This window comes from Rasamsonia byssochlamydoides (genome assembly GCF_041956645.1).
Source record: "Rasamsonia byssochlamydoides strain NRRL 3658 unplaced genomic scaffold VTN77scaffold_17, whole genome shotgun sequence".
NCBI classification, from domain to species: Eukaryota; Fungi; Ascomycota; class Eurotiomycetes; order Eurotiales; family Trichocomaceae; genus Rasamsonia; species Rasamsonia byssochlamydoides.
Window position 1 is genome coordinate 13,071 of NW_027192400.1, and position 27,923 is coordinate 40,993.

The 27,923-nt window shown below is 48.6% G+C and overlaps 7 protein-coding genes across 7 annotated transcripts; 2 read left to right on the plus strand and 5 right to left on the minus strand.

Annotated features, from left to right (window-relative positions):
* Positions 1-773: 773 nt before the first annotated feature.
* VTN77DRAFT_2156 (uncharacterized protein) lies at positions 774-5,958 on the minus strand (the record flags this gene model as incomplete). The annotated part of the gene is made up of 2 exons (XM_069417966.1): positions 774-5,665; positions 5,724-5,958. The coding sequence occupies 2 exons, from the start codon at positions 5,956-5,958 to the stop codon at positions 774-776; spliced, it is 5,127 nt and encodes a 1,708-aa protein (XP_069279342.1).
* A 429-nt stretch (positions 5,959-6,387) lies between these two features.
* Positions 6,388-7,812, plus strand: VTN77DRAFT_2157 (uncharacterized protein; the record flags this gene model as incomplete). Its single annotated transcript, XM_069417967.1, has 1 exon — positions 6,388-7,812. The coding sequence occupies one exon, from the start codon at positions 6,388-6,390 to the stop codon at positions 7,810-7,812; it is 1,425 nt and encodes a 474-aa protein (XP_069279343.1).
* Positions 7,813-8,790: 978 nt separating this feature from the next.
* On the plus strand, positions 8,791-9,370 carry VTN77DRAFT_2158 (60S ribosomal protein eL37; the record flags this gene model as incomplete). The annotated part of the gene is made up of 4 exons (XM_069417968.1): positions 8,791-8,794; positions 8,870-8,932; positions 9,081-9,152; positions 9,231-9,370. 4 exons carry the CDS (start codon positions 8,791-8,793, stop codon positions 9,368-9,370), a joined length of 279 nt encoding a protein of 92 aa, XP_069279344.1.
* Positions 9,371-9,918: 548 nt separating this feature from the next.
* Positions 9,919-11,242, minus strand: VTN77DRAFT_2159 (uncharacterized protein; the record flags this gene model as incomplete). Its single annotated transcript, XM_069417969.1, has 3 exons — positions 9,919-10,245; positions 10,335-10,841; positions 10,952-11,242. The coding sequence occupies 3 exons, from the start codon at positions 11,240-11,242 to the stop codon at positions 9,919-9,921; spliced, it is 1,125 nt and encodes a 374-aa protein (XP_069279345.1).
* A 616-nt stretch (positions 11,243-11,858) lies between these two features.
* On the minus strand, positions 11,859-15,296 carry VTN77DRAFT_2160 (uncharacterized protein; the record flags this gene model as incomplete). Its single annotated transcript, XM_069417971.1, has 1 exon — positions 11,859-15,296. The coding sequence occupies one exon, from the start codon at positions 15,294-15,296 to the stop codon at positions 11,859-11,861; it is 3,438 nt and encodes a 1,145-aa protein (XP_069279346.1).
* Positions 15,297-16,324: 1,028 nt separating this feature from the next.
* Positions 16,325-16,786, minus strand: VTN77DRAFT_2161 (uncharacterized protein; the record flags this gene model as incomplete). The annotated part of the gene is made up of 2 exons (XM_069417972.1): positions 16,325-16,580; positions 16,623-16,786. 2 exons carry the CDS (start codon positions 16,784-16,786, stop codon positions 16,325-16,327), a joined length of 420 nt encoding a protein of 139 aa, XP_069279347.1.
* A 7,382-nt stretch (positions 16,787-24,168) lies between these two features.
* Positions 24,169-27,801, minus strand: VTN77DRAFT_2162 (uncharacterized protein; the record flags this gene model as incomplete). The annotated part of the gene is made up of 9 exons (XM_069417973.1): positions 24,169-24,777; positions 24,826-24,954; positions 25,011-25,139; positions 25,190-26,428; positions 26,479-26,631; positions 26,678-27,298; positions 27,378-27,472; positions 27,522-27,660; positions 27,727-27,801. 9 exons carry the CDS (start codon positions 27,799-27,801, stop codon positions 24,169-24,171), a joined length of 3,189 nt encoding a protein of 1,062 aa, XP_069279348.1.
* Positions 27,802-27,923: the final 122 nt, after the last annotated feature.

The following is a 27,923-nucleotide window of genomic DNA, read 5'->3' on the forward strand; positions in this document are numbered from 1 at the left end:
TTACGCCGCGGCGATCTTTTCCCGGAATGAGACATGCGTGCAACTTTAACTCAAGACCCATCAGTTTCGTAACGACTTATGCAGGCAGGGTGAAATGTACTCTGTACAGTACTTGTATGAGTAAAGTTATTTAGCCAATCTTTATACTAAGGTTATTGGGATTGGGATCACAACAAAGCCGAGTCGTAAGGCGTGAGTACGGTAATTCCGAAATTATTTTCAACAATCATTACATCGTTACGCTGCGGTCTTGTCCCGACACTAACCCGTGGGTTCTATTGGCTGTCCCTGGCCATTGTCCAGGTCCCAATCCAGTTCGCCGGGTTGTCTATGGGGAAAGATGAGCCGAAATCTATAAAACATCAGTGGGTCCGGACAAGAGTACTCCGGAGAGAGGACACGAGGATATGACTACGTGATGACTTGTGATGTACGGAGTAGACCTCGAAGCCTTTGCTGTGTTTGCAGCCTTGTGTGTACGACCCTGTATCGTGCGGGAAGGTTCAAGATTTATGCCAATGAGGAAGGAGCAACCGTATCGTACCTAGCAGACTACACCCATCCCAGAGCAAAAGCATCCGCAACTCAGATAAACCGGTATACAACCAAGTGCCACCAAGGAAACCAAACAACTCCAGAGTAAATGCTGGGTATCACTGCCCACCGTCCCTTTCAAACCTGCAACAGCAAAATGCACATGCCAGCGGTTATCCAAAAGAAACCTATCTCCCGATCATAACGTTATAATTAACCTTCGTGCCGTCCGTCGTTTGCTACCACTCCAAGGCCTTTTCGCTTTTTTCTTTCAGCATCCTGACAACGGGTTCGAGGACAGCATTCGAATGTCTCCAATTGGCCAGATCCCTTGTCCTCGAGTAGAATAATGGGCAGTCCTTGCTGTCGCACTTGACATCGTCCCCAAATGAAACGCCCATGCAGGACCGACAGATCTTGAGAAGATTGTTGACTCTCCTTTCAGCCTGCTGGAGGCGCGACGTTAGGGTAAAAAGGGAAATATGAGGCTGATTGGTACAAGAGCTGCAGATGGGGAGCTCAGCATCATCGAGTTTATCCTTGCAGAGGATACAAGCGGACGATTTCATGTACGACTCAAGGGTCTTTTTGGAGGAGCCGGCCTCCTTCCCAGCAGCAGTAGCCAAGCCCTCAATGCGACGAATTCGATGGAACTTCGGCATCTCATCGTACCATTGGCGCACGTTCGCCCCGACCAGGTTCAATATACGTTCCAATGGGGGGATGATGTTCTTGGATATATAATACTCGGCATCGAGCTCAAGATGGGGGTTGTCAAGAAGCTCTTCGGGCGGGACACAGCGATCAACTAGTCTCGACCCAGGAGCACCAGTGACCACCACATATGGCACGCGCTCGCCGTACTGAGGCTCCAAACGTGGGTCCATGAGCATCCTCTTGATGCTGATCAAAGCTCCAGGAGGAAGCAAGCCCTTCTCGCTGTACGTTCCCAGCCTCACCTCTCTCGCAAAACAGAAATCCTGAATAGACACCTTGCCCTGCATGATTTTCGAACACTGCTTCTGGAAGTAACTCTTGACCTGACTCAAATCTGCCGTCCTGAAAAGGATCTTGAGAGCCTTCTCTTCGATCTTCTGTTCAGCCGGTGTGCCATCTCGACGAACAGTCTCAATCCCTTTCGCGTCGAACTCGGGTTCTGTCTGTTCCCTATGTTCATACTTGAAGCCAACATATCGCTTCTTCGCCAGGAGAACGCATGGATGATAAACCTTCTCGAATTTGAGCTTGACCGGACGAGGATTCATTTTAGTGACTGCCTTGGCAATCTCCTCTCCAATGGTGAAAGCTTCGTCCCGTGAACGTCCTTTGAGATAGACGAAGAGACTGTCAGTATCGCCATACACCACCTCAGCGCCCCAGCGTTCGACTGAATGTATCAGGGCAATCGCCTTTTCTAGGGTCTCTCGTCCAGTCTGGACGATACTATCCGCAATTTCGGAGCACGGCATTCGTCCCGAGAACGAGGCAGACGTGTAGCCATACGTGACATTGGCAATCAGCTTGAGCGCCAATTGTCGGTTATTGAGTAAGCGCTGCAAAATCTTATCATCCTTGTCGACTTTCATACCGCCTTTGACCATGACACGGGTCTCCAAGATTTCGCTTAGCATTCGGGCCAGGAGTGACTTCCGTATCTCAGGCTTGGTGTACAGCATCCCGTTGGGAGCAATGTTAATTTTGTCTCCAAGGAGCTCCAGCAGACGAGGCGGTCTCTCGTAGTCCGTGAAACCCATTTTGTTCCGCCCTCTCCAGCTGACAAGTCTTCCGAGGAAGGTCGAATAGCAATAATTGTATGCTATCATGACGCTCGGATATAGAGATTGGAAATCCAATACCACAAGCGGGCTGGTGTAAAAATCACTCTGAGGCTCCATCACCAGGGGAAGACATTCGAGAGCATTCTGTTGACCGACTTGCTTCTTGCTTGGTGAGATCAACATGAAATTTTCGGGCTTGGCAATTCGAAACATCAGGGACTCCACCTTGAACTGCGAACCGCGAGAGAAAACGGAGAAAAAGTCAATGCCCAGCAGACGAGCTTGTTCGCTAGTTCTGGGGATTAATTCGTTCGCCTCGAGAATTTCCAAATCCATCTGGGCTCGGGAGACATAATATTCAATGACTTTCATCACGTCCCGCGGCTTGCTGCTCTTATACCACGCTGTTAGGTCTTTGAACGGGTAGTGTGGGATTCGCCTGTGTAGCAGATGAAAGACGACATTCTCCATCGTATACTGCAACAGATTGAGCTCGCTTCTCATTGCACGCCAGATGTTGATCATGTGTCGCCCAGTCACCCGAAGGGTAGAAGTGTGGTTGAAACCCCAGCGGTCGTTTTCCTTTCCAAATCTACCGTGCGATTCCGTTTTGACTCGAGAGAGCTCGTCGCATAAATCATAGTCGTACTTGTGCCGCGCTCGCTCAATCAGATATCCCCAAGAGCTATTATGCACCTCATAGCCGGTGAGAATATCCGGGTCATAGTATCGCACGATGTCAACCAGGCGAGTTATCAAATCCAATTCCGTGGGCTCTTGTTCAAAGTCGACAGATATGGCCCGCGCTACTTTCCCCAAGGCATTAGATCCTGACTGGGCAATGATCCCAACATGGACGCCGTCCAGGGTACTGTTAACGTCGAGATCTTCGTCGTCGGACTTCAGACTCCAGAACACACAGGCTATCTCATCCTCTTCTGGATTCGGAGCCAAAGTGTCTCTGGTATTCACATGCACTTCAAGACTCATCACGCTCATGTATTGAGTCTGGTGTTCCACGCTTGTGGACCCCTGCTTCTGAGAGTATTTGAATCCATGTTGGTCTTTCTGTGTCGCGCCCTCAATCTGCGACAATACGTTTGGCTTCGTTTCAGGCAGACGGCGGAAGCCATTCGATTTGTTTTGTTTTGCACGCGCCATTTCCCGTTCAAACCATTCTACGACTTCCGAACGGCGTGGTGGCACCTGAGCAAATTCCCATATTCGACATGAAGACAGCTCGCGCAACTTCTGATCCTCTTTCCTCATATTTTCGAGGTTGGCAGCAGATGGAGCAAACCTTTCTCCAAGCAGTGAGGATGACCTTCCCGTTCTATCAAACTCCGGCAGATATTGTATGGTATCACTCCCCAGACGAAATTCGCGTCCGGCATACTCTCGCTGCCGCTCAGGGACATCACTCTCGTCACTATAGAAAGCCTTCTGGTAAATGACCGTCGGGCGTCCTTGGTCATTGATCGTTGATATTACTTCACTAGGCGAGGGACAAGGGTAGCGATAACACAGGATCTTGCGATCTCTAGGGATGTGAAACGCATCATGGATGTTCGGGGCCATCAGCAGGACGGTTGTATTGCAATCTTGCAGGGTTGAATCGCTAGTTGATGAATCCAACTGGGAAGACGACCTAGCTTGAGAGTCTTGACGGTGTTCTTGTGTAGAAACCTTCTCCGTCTCCTGAGAGAATTGAGAAACCGGTTTTGACGAAATGCTTTTTTGACTAAAGCGCAAGAGTGTTAGAGGATCATTAGGGTCCTTGACAACCGGAAACGAAAGCCGCTGATTTTGACTCGAAGCTCTACCCGGGAGCGTCCTCTGCGAGGAAGACGGCTTTGGCTGCGAAGGTGGCTGGGCCGTACCCTCTGCACTGCTTTGATTATTAGTATGAACAATAGCATCCCCCAAAGCTGCAGGAATATCAGACGGGGAGATTCCTGTATCCGCAGTGGCAGTTGAATGAGCGTGTTTGTCGTGAATATGATCGCCATTAAGTTGTTTTGATCGCTTCGCCACATGTCCCACGCTTATTTCTTCACCATTTGATCGTTTCCGCGGCCGTGAAATCGTGCTCGGATCAAACTCTGCATTATGTATCCCATCTGTTTCTCTGACACGAGCTGCGGGGCTTCTGCGATGGGCTAGATCGTCAGGTTTGGGATAGTCTCTTCTGTTGTCATCGTGTTGTTTGGATATGTCAGTATTTGAGTCTGACCTATCACCAAGCCCCTCGGGATATTCATCTTGTGTTTGGAAAGCGTCGCTTGGGAGATCATTAAGAGCAGGATCATCTTGCGCAAGTGCGAAATCTGGCTGGTCGGAAAACTCGTCATCTGAATAGTTATACTGTTCATCCACTCCGAATGAGAGCGCCGTATTTTCATCAATCTGGATACCAGTATCCAACGCTCCGTCCTGCAGATCATTGCTCTCATGATTCAAAGGTTCCAGTTTCTGTGGAAACAAATCTTCGACGCTCTCAAGCGCAGTCTTGACTGTACTTTCGAGAGGGTCCTTCTTCACGTATGTTTCGAAAGAGACGCTTGTCCCATCACTGTTCCGCTTTTCCTCGTCAACAATTTCATGCAATTTCTTCCAGAACTCTTCTTCGTGGACCCAGCCACCTGTGTTCTGGTCCCTGGGGCTAGCAGACATTGAGATCAGCTCCTCCGGGCCGAAAGGGCTGCTTCCAGGATCCTTGATTCCAAGTCTCTTTTTGCGTCTTCGCGTTTCGTCCTGCCATAAACCAGCCATACTGTGAACGAGTTTTTCTTCCGGGGACAGGGGATGTAGTCGTTCAATAAAGTCATGATGTAACGGTCTCTCTTTTATAGCATGACGGTTCATGATATCCTGAACACAGACATCAACTTCCAAGGAGCAATGACTCTGCTTCGGCAAGTCGGATTCGTTTGAAATGAGGTCTCTAGGTATTGAGCGATCATGCCAACGATGAGCTACATTGGAAAGTTCGAGATAGTTTGGAACTGGTGAACGGAACTTGACCTTCGCACAATCCATATACTCACAGCCGTATAGGTTGAAATCGCACATCCACTGTGGTATGTATTGAAGATGACTTTCGTATGGCTGGAAAGGGCGTTTCAACACAGCCCCTTGACGCAGGAGATCGGCGAGCCTGGTTATATTCAATGGATTCAACAAGTATATTTTGAAATAAAACCGATATCCCACATGATAACCATAGAAAGGTATTCCTTTGACCAGAGATATGTGGGCGACGTAAGCCGTCTTTCCGTCGTATGCGTTCCGACGGTAGCTAATAGCCAAAGCATGGTCGATTGAGAGATGTAGATTACGAATCGCAGAGTTCACTAAGATAATATAATTTTAAGCAACCCAGACTCAGATATTAGAGAACATCGTACCGACCTTCGTCTTGTCCTAGGCCTCCCTTGTACTCAATATAGAGGTAAGGAAAGGCGCCATGGATATGGGCACAGACCTTCTGGCCTGTTTCCGTCGCCCCAAAGGCGCGAATGACAGGAACCTTGGGCCTGTCATCTCTTTTTGATATGCCGATACCATGTGGTACGGGAGGATCGAATTCCGTCGGAGTTGCCTGGTAATGATCAATGCAATTCAAACGAACTCGAAAAACCTCCATCCTGTCTCTCAGGATGGTAAGGATGAGATTCTGAAAATCATCGCGCAAAAGCTAATGAATATAAATTTTATATTGACTTGAGACGATATAGGAAAAATCTCATATCATCGTTTTTAAATCTACTAGATACTCGCGTCGCATACCGCGATCAAGAATGACGTGCATTAGTCAGGCGGCCTTAGGCAACAGCCGTGCACCGCCGAGAATTGCCGCGCCACGCGACCCATTATTAGCCCTTAACGCCTGATCACGTGATATAAACCTAGCTATCTCGGATGTCGGCGATTTCAAAACGTCTCTGGTCAATCGACATCTGCTCACAAAACCATCTCTTTTCAATTCGCCTACGACAAGAGACACTCGAAGTTGCGAGTGTTAAGTGAGTCGTCTCTCAGAGTTCTGAGATCGGCTCCTTACAGATTCATCACGATGTCGCGAAGACCTACCGATGTGGCGTCGAAGGAGCGCAACGAATACATTCCGTCATTCATTTCGAAGAAACCCTTCTACGTCGACGATGACTCCTCGGCAAATGATTATCTAGAGCATCAGCGTCTGCAGAAGTCAACCGCTGATCAATCGAAATGGTACGACAGAGGCAAACGGCTAGGTCCGGCCGCCACCAAGTACCGAAAGGGTGCTTGCGAGAACTGCGGCGCGATGACACACAAAACGAAGGAATGTTTGAGTCGGCCGCGGAAACTCGGCGCTCGATGGACCGGGAAGGATATACAACCAGACGAAGTGATTCAGAAAGTTGAGCTTGGTTGGGATGCAAAGCGGGACCGTTGGAACGGATATGATCCCGCCGAATATCGGCGCGTCGTTGAAGAATACGAAGAGCTCGAGAACTTGAAGCGCCAGGCTAAACAGGCAGCCGAGAAAGAGAAAAAACATCAAGATGGCGAAGAAGAGAGTGACGACGGACAGGAAGAGGCCCGATACGCTGAGGAGTCGGACATGGGGAGAAAGCAGAGTACAGCCACCCGGAATCTACGAATTCGCGAGGATACGGCAAAATACCTCCTTAATCTTGACCTTGATTCAGCCAAGTATGATCCGAAGACGAGATCAATGGTTGATATGGGCGCGCAAGCAGATAAAGCATCGGCACTTGTAGCCGAAGAGAACTTCATACGAGCGTCTGGCGATGCCGCAGAATTCGAAAAAGCACAACGCTACGCATGGGAGGCCCAAGAACGGGGAGACAAGCAGATTCATCTTCAAGCCAATCCTACTTCTGGTGAAATCTTGCGAAAGAAAGAGACGGCCGAAAGTGAAGCCAGACGTCAGGCTCAACGGAAGCAGCTCCTCGAGAAATATGGTGGCGAAGAACATTTGAAAGCAGCTCCGTTACGTGACGCTGCTGTTATCGAGAACGAGCGATTTGTTGAATACGACGAAACGGGCGCCATTAAGGGGGCGCCAAAGAGGGCGGCCAAATCGAAGTATGCAGAGGACGTGCTCATTAATAACCACACGTCGGTGTGGGGAAGCTGGTGGTCCAACTTCCAATGGGGCTACGCTTGCTGTCATTCTACCGTGAAAAACAGCTACTGTACTGGCGAGGAGGGCAAGAAGGCATTTGAAGAGGCAGCGAAGATGACGTTCCTGGACGAGCTAGAAGCAGAACCCGAACCTGAACCCGAGGCAGATGGCACGGCGGACTCGGCCAAGCCACAAGAGGAGGCAAATGAAGAGACCAGAAAGGTTGATACAGACACGAGGAAACGAGACCTGCGGGCACTGCATCAAGGGGTTGACGAGGAAGAACTTGAATCTTATAAACGAAGTCGTTTGGCCGCGGAAGACCCTATGGCTAAATACTTAGGGAAGGACGAACTGATCGAATGAGATCGCTGCCTTTTCTCCATTTTCGGGTTTTCTTTTAAATGGCTCTCGGCGCATGTGTGTACATACAGGATGCATTCGTCACCGGAATGGTTTTGTCTTGGGTGTTTTCTATGAGTGTTGTAATGTACATACCCCAGAATAGCGGTTTATTATTTTGGAGCATTTTCAGGGAAGTTGAACCATGAATGATCATGATGGCTTTTTCTTGAAAATAAAATAGTGGACTTAAGATTGTAAATACACATGAATGAGCTGATTGTCACGATGCATCACAATGGGCAAGGACAATATATATAATGCTAGCTTTCGGGCGCATTCGGTACACGCAACAACCTTCTTCGCCAACTTGCCAGTAAAACGTATTATTTGTTATTATTCCAGTTGGATTAATGTAAATCAATCGATTCATACTATCGGAGTATGACTGTTGAAAGAATTAGAAAGTAACAGTACTCTGTAGAAATCTGCCTGTTCCCGAACAGTATGTTTTATGACGCGGCTAAGATATATATTAATAGTCCTCCTGGAACTATCAATGGGACCCATTATCTTTGCAACAGACGTAGGAACAGAAGCGTCATAATATGCCGGTATTTCAGACGAAGCATCTTAGCCGGAATCACAGAAGACCTATCTATTACTCCGTAAAATCTGTGATGCTTGGCGCCGCTAAACACTCAAAGTCACGTGATATAAAATTGCCGACGCCAACCCATCATTGGCTGAGACGACTCGCTGCAGTCACGGGACAGGGCTTGAGCCCTGAACACCACAACTCGCTAAGCGACATCCAACTCGGAGGAGCCGAACTTTGACGATACGCTCGCTCAGCGACGACGACACCGACAATCAGCCCTTCAACGGAATCGCCTGGTGAGTAGTCTCCACGAACCCGTCTTGAAAATATCTATCTTTTTATTTTTTTCCCAATTCGTTTACTAACCAGTGCTTGTTGCCAACAGATCCCCCTGATTCAAGATGAGTACGTGCTGAACTGAACCTCGAAATCCGCCTCCACGTTCACTTTCAACTTCCAGAAAACTGACAACAAGTGTAGCGAAGGGTACCTCCAGCTTTGGTAAGCGTCACAACAAGACGCACACGCTCTGCAGACGCTGCGGTTAGTTTCTCCTCTTTCCGAATTCCCACGGGCGCGAAGGGCGATTGATTGGCGATGGGCGAAACAACACCAACATAAATGAAATGGGGGAAGGGAAAAAGAGACGTGAAGAGTCACTCGCTGACATTGGAGATTTTGCGGTCAACAGGCAGACGCGCCTTCCACATCCAGAAGAGCACCTGCGGTTCCTGCGGCTACCCTGCTGCTAAGACTCGGAAGTGTACGAACGAACCCCTTACCTTACCATCATGAAGATTGCGGTCGGATTCTGACGCTTACTTTGGGAATGCCCAAACAGACAACTGGAGCGAGAAGGCCAAGCGAAGGAGGACCACCGGCACTGGTCGCATGAGGTACCTGAAGCTCGTCAACCGCCGATTCCACAACGGTTTCCAGACCGGTGCGCCCAAGGGTGCTCGTGGCCCCCAGACCCAGTAAATTCGACAACATCGCGAAAAAGACTTCCTTGTTTTTCGTTTCTTTGGAGTCGAAGGGTTGGGAATGAAGTGGGCATCTGAAAGGGGGTATGGATGGCAGGATTTGATGTGATGATCTCAGAGGGGGGCTGCTGATGGGGCTTGCTTCTCTCTCCTGTTTGCCACCAATATTTCCAACAACCCATCATCTTTTACAAAGGAAATCAGAAAAAGTTTAAAACGATTCCCATGGGTTCGAAAACGGTGGAAAACAAAAGGACGGCGCTCATGAAATTTCCTTCTGTTTAATGGCTGGCGAGTTTTATCCATGTCAATCAAGTTGAGACAGACGTGGTGGTGACAATTTACCAACACGTGGATCCTGTCTTAAAATTACAAATCCAAGCAACTTTCGAAAAAAACGTCGTTTTCGTTGTGTCATCTCTTGTCTCTCCTTCTAGGAGATGCCTGCCAACCGTACTAACTACTAACCACTGGCTTCAACATCCAGCCCGGAAGGGTCAAAAAAAAAGGCCTCTCTATCTATTTTCTCCCCTTTTCTAAACAGTCCTAACTCATTTCTCCACGCCCAAAGACCCTAACGCCAGCATCCCTCTGAACAAAGTACAAGACCTCTTTCTCTTCCCAGTCGAGCTCTTCATCCAATGCGCCCCCGCCTTTACTGACTCTCAGGACCCCGCTGACATCCTTCGCTGCGCCTGTATCCAAGTTTCGCAGTTGCATGACCATCCGCGCTCGGTGGGCGAGTCCGATAACGAACGCGGCGTGCTCCGTCTCCAGAGGAGTAGCAATACCTTCCAGTGAAGTAGGTGATACAGCAGCGTTATGTACTAGTGGGAAATCGGCGGATACTGTGAGGATCGTGGAGTGGACGCGCTATATTGAGTAGATTAGCTGAAGTCTCAAGGAGCGGAAAGGGGTCAAACGTAAGCTTGGTTAAATTGGCGATGAACGTTCTCTCGTACCTGTTCCAGTCCCATGATCCACTCTCCCATCTCTGTAGCCCCGATTCCTTGACTGGACCCTGTCGCAGCAAGTAGCAAATCCGGCTGGTCAATTACCAGCACGATGCCATTCTCGTCGTTGCTGCCGTCAGAGTTCACCGCTGTAGGTCCCTTCGTTTTAAGTTCTTCGACGACGGCCAAGACATCCTTCTCCAATGAATCTAGGGCCGCTGTCCCCCGACCTGTAAAACGCAATCGCTTTGTAGACTCTGACACTGTAGAGACTCTGTTTGAGCTGCTGCCCGTCGTGGCAGGTGGTGTTCCTGGCACTCGTGCCGGCACCGCGCCTGGAGGTGATCGGACCGGAAGCGTCGTAGTTCTGCTGGGAGGCACAGCAGAGCCCGAGTGCGCCAGCGACGGTGACGGGGGGGAGGGCGCACTCGACGCAGATGAGGAATAGAACAATTCCGACAGCCCGTCGATGAAAGCAAACCGGCCCTGGTCTGACAGACGGGCTAGATCAAGACCCTGGTTCGATACAACTTCATCAGATAAAAAGCTCACACACACCGTAGCTTGAAACACCCAAGCAATTTCTCGAATGAATGCTGGCTCGAATGATGGGATGGATGTCTTACCAACCTCTTCGCCTCACTCTTCCAAAATTCCCAATTGCGCAGGAAGCTCAACAGGACGACTTTTCTTCTCCCGCCTTTGAGTCCCTCATCGCCATTGCCGCCATCTTCACGCCCGTTGATAGTCGCTGTTCCAGCACGAGTGGAACCCGAACCCAAGGCTGCGAGCAGAAATCTCAATACCAGCCAGTTGCTGGTCGCTCCGAGGACAGAGGTGACTAGTGTCAGAGAGGAGCGAGGAGGAGGAGATACGTAGGGGATTAGAGTGGGCGGGAGGGGTGGTTGTAAGGGCATTGCCCCTCTTTCTTTTTTTCTTTTTTCTTATCTTGTCTGCGTTGCAAATTTGTCCCGATATCACAATTGATTCCCAGAACTCGCGGAGAGGCTATTATGTGTTTCCCTTTCTTTCCTTTGGTATGCCAGATGGATATGTACGTGATGGGTGGAATATATAATTTGACTTATGACGTTGTATAAAAAGTTCTTCCGGCTCATTTCATTGGCTAACTCCCTAAGGAAACTGTCCATAAGTTTGACCCGCCAAGAAGGTCCAGTCCGTTGACAAATTATTTTGCGCAGGCACTTGAGAGCTTCTGCTTTAGGATTCCAAGGCTGTTGTCGAACTTTGGATGCGAATCTAGAGGAAGCCAATACTACTACTTCATTATCTTTTTCACTTTCCATATTAGATGTTCGTTACAACGCAGGGATGTGGAGAAATCTTGATCAACTTGAGCTTGTAACTTGAAATACTAGATTTAGGCCATTTGCAATTTCAATCGAGTCCTATTTTCAACTTCAAATGCTTCCTTCTGCTCGTCCTTGCTGCTCGAAACCCAAAAGTCAAATTCCATACATATCGTATTATTCGAACTGATCTTCGAGTTGAATTCCCCGTGAGTATCCCAGCCTAGTCCTCATCAGAGCCCTCGAGGAGGTTTTCGAGCATATCCAGGGCGCTGGGCTTCACGTCTCCTTCCTCCTCCAGGATATCTTCAGTCTCTCCTTCCACTTCGACACGATCTTCTGGATGATGAGACAAGGTATTTGAGTTCTGTGCACCCTCGTTCTCTGGTAATTCACCGATTTCACCTTCCGCTTTAGCCTCGTTGGAGCCAGATGGGCCTTCCGACAGCGTTTTCAGCTGATCCTCAGTCTGCTGAGGTTCTTTAGTTTCACTGCCAACGACCAAGGCTTCATCCTTCTCGTCGTAATAACCCATAGCAATCTTGCCAAGGATATCCGGGAGGATCCACGGAAAGCTGATGAGAGGCAATTGATCGGTATTCGGTTTTCTTGCGTCGGCGGGATGGTCTTTGTGGAATTCCGCCAGCGCGACAGTCACCTCGTCGCAAGTAACCCGGTACATCGCCACGGCCAATGGAGCCAGAAGCTCAAATTTGCGCCCTCCAACCTTGTCATAGCATTCATTGCGGAAGCGATCACGAAGTGACGAAGATATTTCTCCAAGCTCTTCATGAAACCTGTAGTCCTTGCTCATGTTTGCGTGGCTTAAAACGAAAGTCGACCAGATCTCGAATTCAGTCTTAATCTCGTGCTGAGCCATGATGCGCCGCACTGCAAGGTCGTACGTGTGTTTCAGCTGCTTTGCGAATTGCGCCAAGTCCTCCTTGACTGTGATTCCGCAATTCAAGATCCGGTCGTCGAACGGCATCTCAAGATTGGGGACGAAGTCAACACGTTCGACAGAATCATACAGCTGGCCTAGAATCTTGCGAGACTTGTAGATCCTCTCTTTTGGTTGGTGTTTTTTCTCCATGAAATGGGGCCACATTCGGGGTCGCAAATCTTGTGTCATTCTCGCAGGGTTACCTGTCTTGTTGTAATCAACTGCATCTGAATGCAGCTGGGCGAGACGCATGCATTTAGCCTCTTCGACTCCGCCGGGGAGAAAATCAGCCCATGCGAGGTGGGCATGAGCAATTCGTGGCAAGCAATCATTCTTCATGTACGTGACGAAGAAAGAGGTGACGTCGTTAACTGTTACAGGACGATCCAAATCCAGGCCCTTGGTCGCAGTATAGTCCATTGGCTTCCGGAACCAGTCGTTTGGTAACAAGTCTTCATCCCAAATCACCAAGTAATCGTCACCATCCAAATCTCCACCTGAGCACATGCTGGGAATGTCTCGATCGCCCAGCTGCGGAAGGACCACGACATCTTTTAGATGGCTCAGTTGTGGGACGTTGACTGCTTTCACGACTCGAATATCGCCGGGGTGGAGGGAAGGATTACGCGCAAGAATGCATATTCCTTCGATGACTTGATACTTGCCGCCTTGATCTGCTCTGGAAACTTGAACGAATATCTCTGGCAATGCAGAGATTTTGTCTTCACGAGATGCGCCTCGATTTGGAAGATTACTCTGCGAATAACCTTTCAAAGTGGCCGTTTCATCCATAACGCCCAGAAGGCATGCTCCCCTATCAATCACGATTTTCGCCTTTTCCTTCAGGTATTTTATTTGCCATGCCCTCCACAAAGCCAGCAGAGAGGTCACGAAAGGCTCTTTCGACTTTTGGAAGCCATCTTTGACCATCTGAGATATGAAAAGGGTCATCTGATTTGGATCGATGTACTTTTGGAGCAAGTGCACAGCTTGAGCCTCGTTCGTCATCGCCTCGTCAAGGTTCGCAAGCATCGTTCGAAGTTTCTCATGAAATATCTCATCCGAGACACCGAGAGACGAGAGAACAATAATAAGTTGTCTATTCAAGGTTGCCATAGAGAATTGAGACCAACGGATGATCTCAAGGCCGTTGTGATCAGCGGGGAACTTGTGTTGACTTGGGCGGATATGGATCTCTTGCCGCTGTGCTTCTGACGAAACGACCAGCATGCCTTTGCATCCCCCGAGGCGAAACTGGAAAGCAGATGGAGGATCACGATTTGGTGTTTTGATTTTGAGTTCGTTCGCTGCCATCTGCGCGAGGAATCTGGATATTCTACCGACCCCATCTGAAAAAGTGTACCCATTGCGCACGACGTCTTCAATTTCCCGAACTTGCACGGAACACCCTGTCACGGCACGAGTCGTCGAAAAACACTGACCTAACCTTGCGGCGTATTTTGCGATGTTTCTGATGTCGTTAAACTGGCCCATCCAACCGCGAATGTTCGCAGCTGTCAAGTTGGGGAGGGAAGCGAAAAAATAGGCTCCGTGTTCACGAAATTGGGAGTTGCCAAAGGCAAGAAACTCATAATGTCTATCACCCAGCGTGATACCGTTAGTCATCGTTCTCTTGATGCGAGTGAAGACTTCGTCCATCGTATTTCTCTCAGTCGAATTGATTCTGCCTTCAAGCTTTTCGTCCTTGAACCTCACCCGAAGGAAGCGATCAGAAAATGCGATGAAATGACGGATGACACGGTTCGATGTGTCGACCGACGGAGTATTGTAGTAAATCGTGCTGGGTGTTATGGTGGCTGAGCGCATATAGCAGCAATAAGGGGGAATTCTTGTTGTGGTCACGCCTTTCACGAACTTGAGGTCGAAGATGGCCATGGGATCATAGTAGATCTTCTTTTCTGTCGCAATATGCTCCAGAAGAATCTTAGCCTTCTTCTCTCCCATTGCCAAAAGCTTTTCAACAAATTCTCCGCTTGCCGCATATTCGCTGATGTACCCATGGGAGAGGCATACTTCCAGCTGATATCGGACCGGAAATGGTAGACTGATGTATCCGTCGCCTTGCAACTCATCCAAGAAAGATTTCGTCTGCCCCTCAGGAGGAGGATCGATAATGTCCCATATGATAGGCACGGGGGCTACTTTAGGTGTCTTCAAGACAAAGTCTTCGGAGACATCAATGTCAACGTTGAAGTCTCGTAACACGCGGCACAGAAGGGTGAAATTTTCTCCTTCATCGACTTTCGGAGGATAGTTGATTCGGAAGGTGGTCCAGCGCCCGATGTTTATGATGGCCTTGTGCTTTCTTAAGCTGATTGGAAGTCGCGTAAGTTCTTCCGGGACATGGACAATATCTGTTTGGCGGAACCACGTGTCTGCATCTCTCCAACTGCTTTCTGATTCCGAGAATGTGGAAGACAGATCCTTCAGGCGACGGTGGTAGATAGGAGGCGCATCCAGAGTTACGATGTGAGAGATGGACTCTGAGGAATTATTCCGTGTCTGGAGGAGCCGAGTCAACTGGGCAAAGGGAACTCGCAAGCGATATTCATGAAAGGTATCTTCGACCTCCTTGACGGCGCGGCGGTGATTGAAGATAGCGACCTGGAACAAAACCACCAGCTCTCGCCGGTTCAAGTTGAGGACCACCCGAGGGGACTCCCGGAGTCCATTCCCAATTGTTCGCAGCGACAGCATCGTCTTCTCGCCCTGCAAGGTTCCCAGATTCAGTCCCAGGATTGGGACAGCCTAAAATAAAGATTGGAATCAGTATGTCCGTCTGATAATGAGGGCAAAAAGAGAGTAAGTCGGAGAGCTTACGATTTCTGCTGGATAGCGGACATTGGGCTGCAAGGGACTGGGGACTTGGAATTGCTTATTCTGTGTGTCTAGGCGAACGATGATATTCACCTGGCGGCCGTCTGAAAGGGCAATTCGGTATTGTCCAGTCCTCCAGAAGTCCGTTCGGGGTGGCGGCCTGTCAGCGGTCAATATGATCCTAAACGAAGTGAACGAGTTGTAACTCAACAAACCTGAACCGGATCTTTCCCTTGCGCGTTCTTTTCCCTCTGTTGTCCTCGAACAGGTCAATAGAGAAGACCCGCCCTTCTCCACTGAAGGCTTGCCATACGAGGAGCGTGTTTGCCTCCTCTGGGATGTTGAACAGGTTAACTGCCACCGTATCCCAGGTGGTCCATGGGGCAATCACAGAGGAGGCAGGAACATGGCTATGGATCAATGGAGGCGAGGCTGAGGACCGGCCTGAAGATGAGTGAGAGTGGTCAGAGGGACGAGCGACATGAGAGTGAGGCAAAACAGCTGAGTGTGATCCACGTCCCTGGAATGGCGCATTACTTGGACGTTGGAGAGCCATCCTGTGAGGAAGAAGTGCTGAGTGGGTGAAGAGATGCACTAGATGAGGCAGACAGAAAAGATGAAGGGGATGTAGATGAAGAAGATGCACAAGATGATGAAGAAAATGAACTGGCTAATGCGGGTGAACAAAATGGTATGGGATGGAATGGAATACCTGGGTGTGTGAGAGGTTGTGAGAGAGAAGAAGTTGCAAGGTAAGGAAAGACACGGACGCTTCTTCTCACTGTGGGGGGTAGGAGTGAATGTGCAAGGCCATTGAGAAGAGGAAAACTGGTATATGAAACACGCTCATCAGGCCATCCTTTCTTATGACCTGGCCCAGACAGATGCTGAGTGAAGTCTGACAATTTTCAATAGCCAGAGCTCACTTTGTCGATTATTTCCAGGAGCATATCTTCCAGGGCAGTTGGCTTGGTGAGAATGAGACCAGATATTATGCCTCTCACGGCAGCCTTCTTGAGAGAATGGAGGAGAGAGTAATGGAGGGAGGGAGGGAAGTTGACGAGGATCAGGAAGAGAAAAGGAACCTCCAGACACGGATTATGACTTACTGCTATTGACAGCACGAACTTGTCTGGCAGCAGACACGCCTGACAACTTCCCTTTCTTCCTCTGCAAGGCCCGCTCCCCGTGCTTTTGTCTCATCACTGCATTACGACAATCTCCTCGACCCCAAATCCCTCGATAGGTATTCTTGTGCTTTGGCTCCCGCTGGACAGTCTGGTTCTCGTGTTGCGGATTTTCAATAGAAGTAGCTGTCTCCTGTAAATTCGGAAGACAGAATTAGCAAGGGACGATTGGGACAATTGCATAGAAAGGCGAGGGTACTCATCACAATCCAAGAATTTGGGGTTCACAAAGTGGTGTCTCTAAGTCAGGAAGACACATGGCAGAGGACTATGCAGATTATTGAGTTTGTTCCTGTTGAACACTCCTGTAGGGATTATACACCCAAATTCTGGCTCTGCTGCAGGAACCCGTCTCAGACAGCCTGCATGTAGCCGACCTTCAAGAGATCAGAGAATATAATGGAACCTTTCAGCAGTTTGACACGGGAGAAACAAATGAGAAATAAACCGGTTTACTGACCAATTCTGCCTCCATCTTTTCTTCAGGCCGGACTAGCTCTCCATTACCGTTTTCATGAAGAGGGAAGTTGAGGTAATGAACAATAATTCACTCAAGAAGATGGATGCTAGTAATAGACAAAGTAGAAATTGACAAAACCAGTAAGCCCCCCAGCCACACCACCCACGACTGAAAAAAGCGGCGAGCGCTGTCAATTTTCCACCATTACCTTGCTACCCCCGATTCAGTTCCTCCTGTTCATTAAATACTTGTATTGCCGCCCATTTTCTGATACCATACATGTACAACTTATTCCCTCATAGGGGTACATCTTTAACAAACGCCCAGCAGTGCCATCAAGCTAACATTGAATTCCCCAGAAGTGTACATATGAGTAGCCTTGCAAAATAAAAGTGTTTAAAGCAAACAAACAATGATGAACCAACCCCCCCCCCCCCCCCCCCCTCTCTCTCTCTCTTCTTTTTTTTTTTGCGTGAGCTCTATCAGCATCAATCAGTCCCCCCGTGGGATCATTCTCAACCCGTCCGTATGGACAACCCAACTGCCACAATAATGTGGACAACGATCCTAGCAGCCTTTAAGGTGGGATCACCAGAATGGGAGGATGAGCAGCATGGTAGACAGGCTTGACAGATTGCGTCGTATTATAAATAGCGCTCTCTCTCCCTGTGTGGCTGTGATCGCTGTCATTTTCGTATTTTGCTTGCCATGGTTCTTTTGTCGCGGATGTGGCTGCGGCTGCAGGTATGTACCTTACTCAGAGAGGCTGCTCCTTGAAGAGAACATTGGTTCCCAACATGACTGCACTTTGGCTTTGTCCTTGAGCTCGCAGATTTCCCATGAAGCACCAGTTATTCCTCTCTGCCCAGCCCAGTACCTCGGACTTGGAACAGTTGGACGTATGTACATATAGAAGGTTTTTTTTTTTGCGTTTGTTGTCCTTCACCAGTGTCGTCTCCCAGATAGCTCTGAAGGGAGATGGTACTCGCATAGATTTCGCGAAAATCAATGACCTCCTCGACGGCTTGTTCGCGAGTTGCAGACTCGCACGCTTCCTCTTGCTGGTTTTGATGCAAGGAATAAAACTTGCTAAGTCCCTTCTCATAAGTCCTATCTGCGGTCACGGCGGTCACTGCGACCACTGTATGTGACGAGGCTGATTGTCTTGCAATGGATCCAGATGACTCCGCGCTCGTAGTACTGACAGGATCGTCATTGGTTTCGTCGCCGGTATCGATATCTTCTGTTTATTCGGAAGGATTCGTGATATTCGCCTGGTCAAGCGGATCAGCAACAGCAGTTGGAGCTATCTGCGGTGGAAGCGCGATGCTGCAGAAATCGCTGCCGGAGATGAGTTGGTCATAGTCTGCATCTTCTGCCCAGCTCTTCGTCATCCCAATTTGCTATGAAATTTCATCATAGCGTTCTCAGGCTTGTAGGAATAGATTCCATTCCCGGCGACGTTGACGCTTGCCCGGTTCGCATACGCTTTTCGAACCTCTGATCGTAGCCCTTGACAGCCTTTGCGAATGCTTTATAAGCTCTGCTCGCGACTTGTGGAGAATTGTTTGACACAATTCCGCAGAAATACCAGATACAACAAAGGCGCCTGCACCGTCGACAATGGCCCAACTAACCTTTGGATTGCCAGGGTCAGTCTTATCAATGGTGACACGTAGGAATGCCGGCTTCCCTGCACGGTGAACTATCGTTTTTTTTCTTGTTTGTGGTATTTCGGTTCAGCGCAATCGCTGACAAGTCCGAGGTGCGCCAGATAAGCAGAGTCGTATATCGGCATTTCTGGTGGAGGGCAGGCAAATGCTGGTTTCTTATTACCAGTGTCCACGAACCAACGGGATTGCAGCCTTGTATAGTGACACGCCTGTCTGCTGTTGAATATATTGTTCCTCAGAGAAAGAGACCTATCAGCTGGTCTGAGCACGAGGCTGGGCTGGGTGGTTCGTGAATTGGTAAGAAGTTCATTTTCATAAAGCGGAACATAGCGTATGGCAAGCAGCACCATGTCTGTTGAGGTCCTTTCTGGTTCCGAGGAAGCCCGTCTTGGAAGGTTAGACTACAGAAACGACAAGGCACAGAATGATGGGGATTGGGTCTCTCACATTCTCTGAGCGTACCCCTAATCTCAACGGATCAGTTCAATGCTCCGATTGCTCTCGCCAACATGTCCACAAGATCCCTCGTCGGGAATAAGTATTGCAGTTTCACTGGCTTCAACGTTCTAGAGTCTGACATGCTCAAAGGAGCCTCCCAGAACCAGACTACGAGAGACGTGATTGAGAAAATTTGGTATTTATTTGCCTATCACGGCACTCCGGAACCGGCTGCTCGCTTCCCCGTCTTGTGGTGGCTGTGCTCATTTTGAGACCAATAGATGATAAAAGTGGCTATTGGATGGCAAGCAATCTTGCAGGGGACAGGAATGCATTATTGCTTTCTGCTTGACCTGGAGTGTTGCCCCTTTTGCATGGCTTGTCTTGACCAGAGCTACGGCCAGAGGTTAAACGCGGCCGAATGGGAAAAGCTGAATAGATACAGCTAACAGGATTCAAGAGTCTGGCCAGTGATAGGATAACCGAAGACCTTGGGATAGTCTGCTCTTGATCTTGTTTCCTGACAAGGCATGTTTCCTTTGAGAGCTTGCAGGTCTGAATGAAAACAAGGAGATCCCAAATTGTGCCGCAAGAACATCCTTCTGGAGGTAATGAACGAAATATATTTTTGTTCATCGCGTAGTGTTGGACAATGAAGTTTGGTTCTAAGGGCGTATAACCGTCCCATTCGTCATCATGGAAGGCATCCTCCTTCTTGACAATACCAAGGTAGTCCCGATCAACACCTTTTGGCCAGCATATCGTAAGATTCCCATCGAGCAATGAAAGAAAATCCGACCCAGTTGAAGTAGGTAGTGTTGTGACGATGAGGCTGGCTTCCAAGGTCGTAGAACCTTCCTATTCATGGTCATACAAGGCATCCTGCTGCGGACTTAGTCGCAATCGAGACCTGTCGGCCACCAATCGGAGGATTCCCATCGAGGAGTGAAAGGAATCGGGCCACCTGAAGTAGTGTCTGCAACATGCTCTTGCCCCGAGGAAATATCTTAACGAAGTTCTTTTGATAATCTCCAGGATGTGCGAGTAACTGACATGCGGTCAGGATACTCGTTGCTCTTGACCCGAGATTAGTCCCATAACTGGATACTGAATTCATTTGAATTCTTTAAATATAAGCAACAAAGCCGCGAAGTAAAGCAATCGCCGCAGTTTAATGGCATGTGTAATGCATAGTCTGACCGGATCCAGAGTAAGTAATCTGTTTCATCACGCATTACTCCTAGGAACATTCAGGTAACGCAAGTATATGTAAAAAACGATGACATGGAAACTTGCAACGTCGTCTTCCCGCTTGTCTCGTGGTCACCAGGAGATGTTGCCGCTGATACGTGTCTCGCTGGAACTGATTGGCTTTTGACGTAGATGCCCAGACCACTTCCATCTGGTTGATGGCTTCTCGTGGCCGATATTTTGTCCGAATACGGCCTTCTTGACTAGAAACCGAGGGAAAGCGACAAGCCAATACTCGTGATCATTGCGGAGCAGAACACTGAGAAGGTAGCACAGTGGATCCTGCTCAACGAGTTGCTGAAAGAGCCCAAATTGGAGGGGGTACAGGAGGGAAGGACGGTGAGGATTGACCTTCTGCTGAGTGCTACGCGCACCGCGAGCTGAGCAAGCAAGTCGACAGAGTGGCGAGACGGCTACCACCAGTCGAGAACTGCTGGTATGTCGACAGATCCGACCTGTTGGAGGGTAGCAGGTGCATTGATGTCAGGCGCCCTCAGCCGCTTCAAGAGGTCACGCAATATATCTTCCGTGTCAATGTTGGCCGGATAGCTGAGAACCTTCCTGCAGAAGAGGTCCAAACTCTGGCGCTCAAAATCGGATAACTTGGGCGTTGGTTGAGCGACCAGCATCGTCGCCAACAGGATGAGCCTTGTCAGCAATCCTCTGGGAAATGGGGCTCGCGGAAGGCTTGGAACGTGAGTTCTGCATCCCTCGTCATTGGGGTTCAATCCTGAACGACCTCCTGCGCTTTGGACGATATTCCTCATTTCTGCGTAAAGCTGCTGCATCTGATGCTCGTTTATGAGATGAAATGGGAAGGATATGTGGACGACTCTGTCTAAGTCTGCCCCAAAATGTGTGCTGACATGTTCATCAGCCATGAAAAGCAAGATGAGGAAAGACATGGACAAGTCTCCAATGATCACAGGAGATTGAGAAAGAATATGGAAGTGTCATGTGAGTAGATGTCTTCGACACTGTCGCCTGTCTCTGGAACTATTCAGGGTCCACGCTATGCCGTGAAAAAAAGCTGCAGACGAAGCACCGCAAGGTATCAGCGGTGCTGCATTGGTAACAAATGCAGCAATTTTCGAGGTGACACAACTGCTGACTTGACAATGAAGTCGATAATGTATTTCATTATCGAATGGGTGTCGAAAGAAAATTGAAGAATACGCAAGGGTCGACATAGCAGATGCCTGCAACGCCGTGTGCCTGTCTTTGGAACTATTGAGAAAAAGAGCTGCAGACGCAGCGCCGCAAGGTATATCAGCGGTGCTGCTTTTGTAACGAATGCAGCAATTTGCGAGGTGACACAGATGCCGCCTTTGATGACGAAGTCAATAATGTATTTCATTATCAAGTGGATGTCGAAAGACGGGCAATTGAAGCGTGTCTCTTGCTGTGGGCACAGAGAATACGAAGTGGGACTCCCTGTGTATAGAACATCATTCAGCGAGATCATATGTAACGGATGCAGACTGCTGAGCCATTTCGTCGTCGAAGCCCGCACATATAGAAGATTTCTGGATGAACTGGATTTTTATACAGGCGTAATCTGATCCTCAAAGGACGATGTGTCCGGTGACTCCAGTCAACACACACTGAGAACCTCCTTGCGTTTGTACTGAGGTAGTCTGGTTTCATTTCCCCCATTCGATAATTTCGGTTGCTGTGTCTCTTGCGGCAACCTCGTAGTGATGATATATATATATCGTCAGCAGCGATGTCGAGAATAATCGATAAGACGAAGTTGCTCGCTGGGATTTGCAGAGCAAAATGCGACGCAGACCGGAATGCTTGGTACATGTATATATATTCGTCGAATATATATATATATACACGGAAATTTCAAAGCTAGGTTGATTCGTGAGTCCCATGTCCGGATTCTTGAGGGCGCGCGCGAGACTCTGTCAAGATCAGGAGCAGTTTCCTCGTGTAAGGGATTGAGAGGCATGGTTTGAAGAGCCCAGTTGCGTCAATCCACAGGAGGATAATAAAGAGATGATGATTATTTCTCCTATTGTGTGTTCATAAACGACGACGTGCAAAAAGAGTCTTTGTAGAGAGAAGGTTGTCATCACCAATGCTTGTCGAGTATGTTCTGCCGCTTGCAGATTGGCACGTTTTTCGAGATGTTTGAATGATCCCGGAATAATGAATCTTATCTCGCAATATATCGAGAGTATCTGAGCCGCGCATTGGTTGTCCCTTGACTCTTCGTTGTGATTCCAGTACATTTTGCACAAACGGGATGTCATGCAGACAAAGCGGCTGGAATCTGATCCTCGCTTCGATGGTGATACCTGCTCATGCCGGATGTTAGTGATGGACGGATCTGTCAATGAATCTTACGTATAGATATCTGCTAATCACCAGCTCCCACACAGAAGACTGGAATCCTCAAATGGCCAGAGTCTGCGTTGCAGTGTTCACAGATCCGCAACCACATATCATATATCTCAACAGCTTGTCGATAATTCGGTTTCTGACGCGACAGAACCATCCGGAAGTACCCCATCACGTTATATCGGTGTGGTGGTTTAGGTGAGGGTGGGAATTGATGCGCGTAGCTTTCGTCGGCGTGATACGCAGGGGTCAATCTCCTTCTTCTTGGGTTCGCTCGGACATCATGGAGAAGGTGAACGGGCCAAACTGACCAACATCTCAAGACCAAAGAGATAAAGCAATTTGTGAGTTGTCTGATTGGAAAAATCCGTGTTGCCTTGAGAGTCTTCTCGCAGGAACAGGGATCGCAGTAGAAGATGTTTCCTGCGGGGTATTCGAAAATGAATGGCATTTTCCAGAGGATATCGGGCCTTCGGATCCTACCGGACGAAGGCATCATATCGGCCATCATCCCAGCAAGAGTCCGCAACGGAACCATGACGGAAGGAAAGTCCCAGTGTCTGGAACAACCGTTTCGTGACACAAGTGAAGATGTTCTACCGACGAGGGATAATTAGATCGATGAAGAAGCATATAGGAGCTTTGTGATAAGGATGGCTTGACGGGAAAGTAACGTAGATATAAGAGTTGATTCATGGTGCCTGAGTATAGATCGATAAATTATATAACATGTTATAGAGCAAGAACTGACGTGGATGAGAGGGAGAAAAAAAAAGACAGGAAGAAAGGAGCCAGCAGTGGGCAGGAAGCCCATATTTATGCTTGAGCAGAGCCCCCTCATTCACAGGGAGACCATGTAATTAACTCTGCTGTAGTGAACGTATTTTTGTATACTCACTGTTCTATATACATTTTTCTCGGCGTTGAGTGAACGACCTGAACAGTCTGGGCATGTTGTTCACTAAGTGCGACAAAATGTATTGCAGCATACCCTTTTAGGGTCATGTTGAGCCAATGACACGCAAGAAAAAGTATCACGATTCATTCTCGCGTAACATAGCCGTAACATAGCTGTCAGATAGCCGTTACCTTCAAAGAGATACAAGATATCCGTTCACCCTTCATCTCCTTGACGTTGCTTTCAATTGAATCGTTCACTACCTCCATTGTCACCATCCCGTTACTTAGATGTTACTTGTGAATTGAATCATCTAGAACATACTGTTCGCTTTCTATGAGTCTTGCGTTCACCAAGCCGTTGCTTTCGAATGAATATTCAGGACATCTCGTTCACTTGTCTCCTTCTCACCTAGCTGTTACATTGGCGTTGCTTTCGTCAAGGGATACCGTTTACTCTGTATATCCTATTCGACGGGCATTTTTCAAAGACCTGTCTACCTGGCTGCTATACTTGTAAAAAGATCTTCATCGTTGAATTCCAAGTCAATATCCTCAAAACTTGCTTTCTCCATACTGGTGTCGAGCTGTCCATCAAGCTGTGTGGACTCGTTATCGTAGCTGCTCGTTTTCGAACCACGCCGCGGCGATTTCCTCGGGCTGTTCCTGTCGACATCGCCTAGCGGCTGTCTCAGGGGCTCTCGGTCGTTGGCTTCGTATTGTGGGTGAAAAGCAGTCTTCTCGGGCTCTTCATCTTCGAAGAGATCCTGACCTGACTTCAAGGAAAGACCTCTCGAGCGACGTGATCTTCCCGGTCGCTTTGGAGAATGTCCACTGTCGCGCGATGCTGCTGAGAGGATTGAGTTTTGGATGGAAAACTGTGTATGGAAGGATGCCGTATCGTCTTGTGATTGGGGGTATTCTTCCGACTGCAGCCCGGCCAGCCGGTTCGATTCCGATCCTTGCTTTTGGCCGGATATAGAGGCTCGATGATCCTCTTTGCGATCCCTTGTAAAGCCCATGACATTCATAAGGCGACTAATGTGCTCCTGTGCCTCAGCGAATTCGCGTGCTTTCGCAGCCCTCTCCTTTCGTAACGATTCAACCTGGGAAATCATTAGCTTCGTATGGAACGGGAGACATTGGAGACATGCCTTTCTCTCCAGATGTTGGATTCGTCTGCACTTGGACTGGAGCTCCTTGGCGGCTTTGGACTCGGCGTCTTGCAAGGATGCTCGAAGGGCACCAATCTCTTTTCTGTAGCGATCCGCTTCTTGCTGGGCCTGAAAAAAAAATTAGAATTTTTATGGAAAGAAGTCATCAGATTTTGGAGCCATACATCCATGTTGACTTTGGAGATTTGAGCTTCAAACTCAGCCTTGAGCTCGGCAATGGTAGATTGTTGGGCCTGTCTTTCCGCATCCAAGGCAGACCTCAACGTATCAGTATTCGCCTTTTCTTGTTCATACTATCCGCATGTTAGTATCATGATGATAGCAGAGACCCAGCAGACATTACCTTAATTCGTAGGTTTTGCACGTCGGCCAATATATTCTTATTTTCGGCTTCAAGACATTGTATCTGATTATCCTTTTCCAGACACAATGTAGTTTTAGTGTCCAGAGAATCCTGAAGTCGGGTGATCTCAAGTCGAAGCTGATCACGCTCTTGAATTGCAACATTTCTTTCTTTCGATATCTTTTCTCTTGTCTCTTTCAGCTTTGAAATTTCCCGTTTCAAGTTCTGCATCTCTTCTTCCAGTTCATCGAGTTGATCTTCCCTTTCGGTGACGGTAGCCATGAGGTCAAGCTCTCTAGTCCTGGCTTTTGTTCGCTCTAATTCTGCACTTTCTTGGGATTCTCGTTTCGCGGTGTCAAGTTCCATTTTCACCGCAGCAAGTTGAGCGGCCAAGTTATCGGCTCGGGTCGAGGCCCTATTTGCCTGCTCTTCCAACCGTGCTATGTCTGCTCTCAAGTTGGAAATTAATGTCGATGACTGTTGCGCCTGAACTTCTAATTCGGTATTGAGTTGTTTCGCTTCCTCCAGCTGAGAATGGAGGTTGTCGCGTTCTTCAGTAACGGCCCTCAGTGGCGCCTCAACATTGTGACAGCGGAACTCCAAGTCACGACAGATTTCTTCCATTTGTTGAACAATAGATTGGTGGGAAACACGGGCATTGTCGAGGAGAAGCTCAGCTATTCTCGTCCTCCACTCTTTGCTCGAGCCATTGCTGAACAAAGTGGGGAATGGCCCTCGCACTTTTTGTGTAAGCAGAGTACCGAACCTCTCGGGTGTCTCACATTTAGAAAAGCCACACACAGTATGGAGAGATGTCCTGCGCTTCATCGTGTTCATAAACAAGAGACACACCTCATGAGCATGAGAATATGCAGAATCGTGACCCTCGCTATAACTGGAGACGGTGGCCTTGTAGAACAAGGAGAGCAGCTCGACCAACAGGCAATTGCGCACAGTACAGGATGCTGCATGACAAATTGCGGACCCTCTGCAGTCATACTGGCTGGTTTGTATGGGAAAATTTTCAATGTGGCTCATAATTGCCATCTCCTCACAAGCACGAAGACATTGGAGAATGATACCGGACGATGCTGGTAAATTCAGCTTTTGCACTGCTGAGAGGATGGATATGGCAATTTTGATATTAGCGAGAGCAGTGTAGTCGGACATATCTTCCAGTTGGATAGCGGAAATCGCGTAGGTGATCATATTGGACAAGCCCATTTGATCAAGAGAAGCCTGTAACAGTTAGCGATTTTTGACCCAATTTTTTTTTTCGGCAAGCATACAGATACTCGTTCGACTAGCAATGCTGAGACTCTTTCCGGCAACACACGTAGGGCATTCCAGCCATCCTCTGACAATAGTTTTTGTTGTGCCAGAGTTTGAATTTCTTTTGGCAGTGATAGAGAGGAGGAAAATGTGATCAAAAATGTCAAACCCTGTTGGTGTTAGAAGCGAATTAATTAGGCTGTGAAAGTCTCATACCGTCATCTGAAGGTTGACATCTATCCCATTTCTTGTCAGCTTCTCACAAAGCTTCGCGATTCGCGGTGCATTGCTCCTGAGCCAGATCTCCTTCTGTTCCTGGTCGACATTTTCGCAGATTTCAATGGCCAGCCGTACACCGCCCGTCGCCTCCTCGGCTGAAAGCGTGCTGCATGTCGCGGAGCAGGCCATTATCACCGACATGACAACGAGGTCGAGCGTCTTTTGCGCACGCTTGGGCCCGAAGAACTGACTGAGATTTTGAAACCATACCGGGCAGGTATGTTTCCCAAATTCACGTTCCTGAGTTGATGTCCAAAGTGACTTGATGCGGGCAAAGGTGGCTAAGCAAAACAAGCTGCCCATATGGTCGTTCAGATTGCGCAAGGTCTTGGTGCATTCCGCTTGAAAGTTGGCCATAATCCCCTCCGGTAAAGCATCCAGAAGGCTGGAATTGCCGAGAAGGCCTGCCATGACGTGGTACAGAGGGCTAATGGTCCTTGCACACGGTTCACGCACCATTTCCTCGATCAGCTTTGTGATGAAAGTTCCAAGCCGGGCAGGGGCCACAACCGACTGTGGCATTGGACAGGACAACAATGAGATAGATGCACGGAACGCCTTTTGATAGTTAGTGAAATTTCATTACAATTGTAGTAATATTGATGATGTTGCAGTTGAAGACCGAGGAAGGACTGACTTCAGAGTCTCCATCATCAATAGCCCGCTGAAGAAATTGATCCAGCACGGTAAGCTCCTGCTTCAATAAGCTATCACGAAACTCTTGTATACAGGCTACGTTTATCAGCTAGGATCTTTTGAACGCTCGTGATGCTGGGCATACCGAATTTGGCAAGCAAGGCAGATGAGTACGGCAGCTGCTCGAGAAGCGCAGAAGCCAGGAGAGGAACCTGACAAGGCTTTGAATCGGCCCATTGGCGAATGGCGGCAAGAGAGCTGCCGGCAACAAGGTTTCCAAGGTCCTGAGAAAGAAGTCAACTACATTGATCGTGTATGATGCTGTGGTTGCTGGAAGCGGGGGTACGAACATGGAGGGACGCGGGATACGGCGACGTCACGACGCGCTCCACCTCCCGGACGATGAGCAAGATGCGGTCCTCCATGATGTCCGTGTGGCCCTGCAGTAATACATCGTACTTGGATAGCTATGTCGTCTCTGGCCAATTTCAACTGTACTGTAAATTACCAAATTTTCTGCGACCGGGCGAGTGAGTGGGATGTCGCC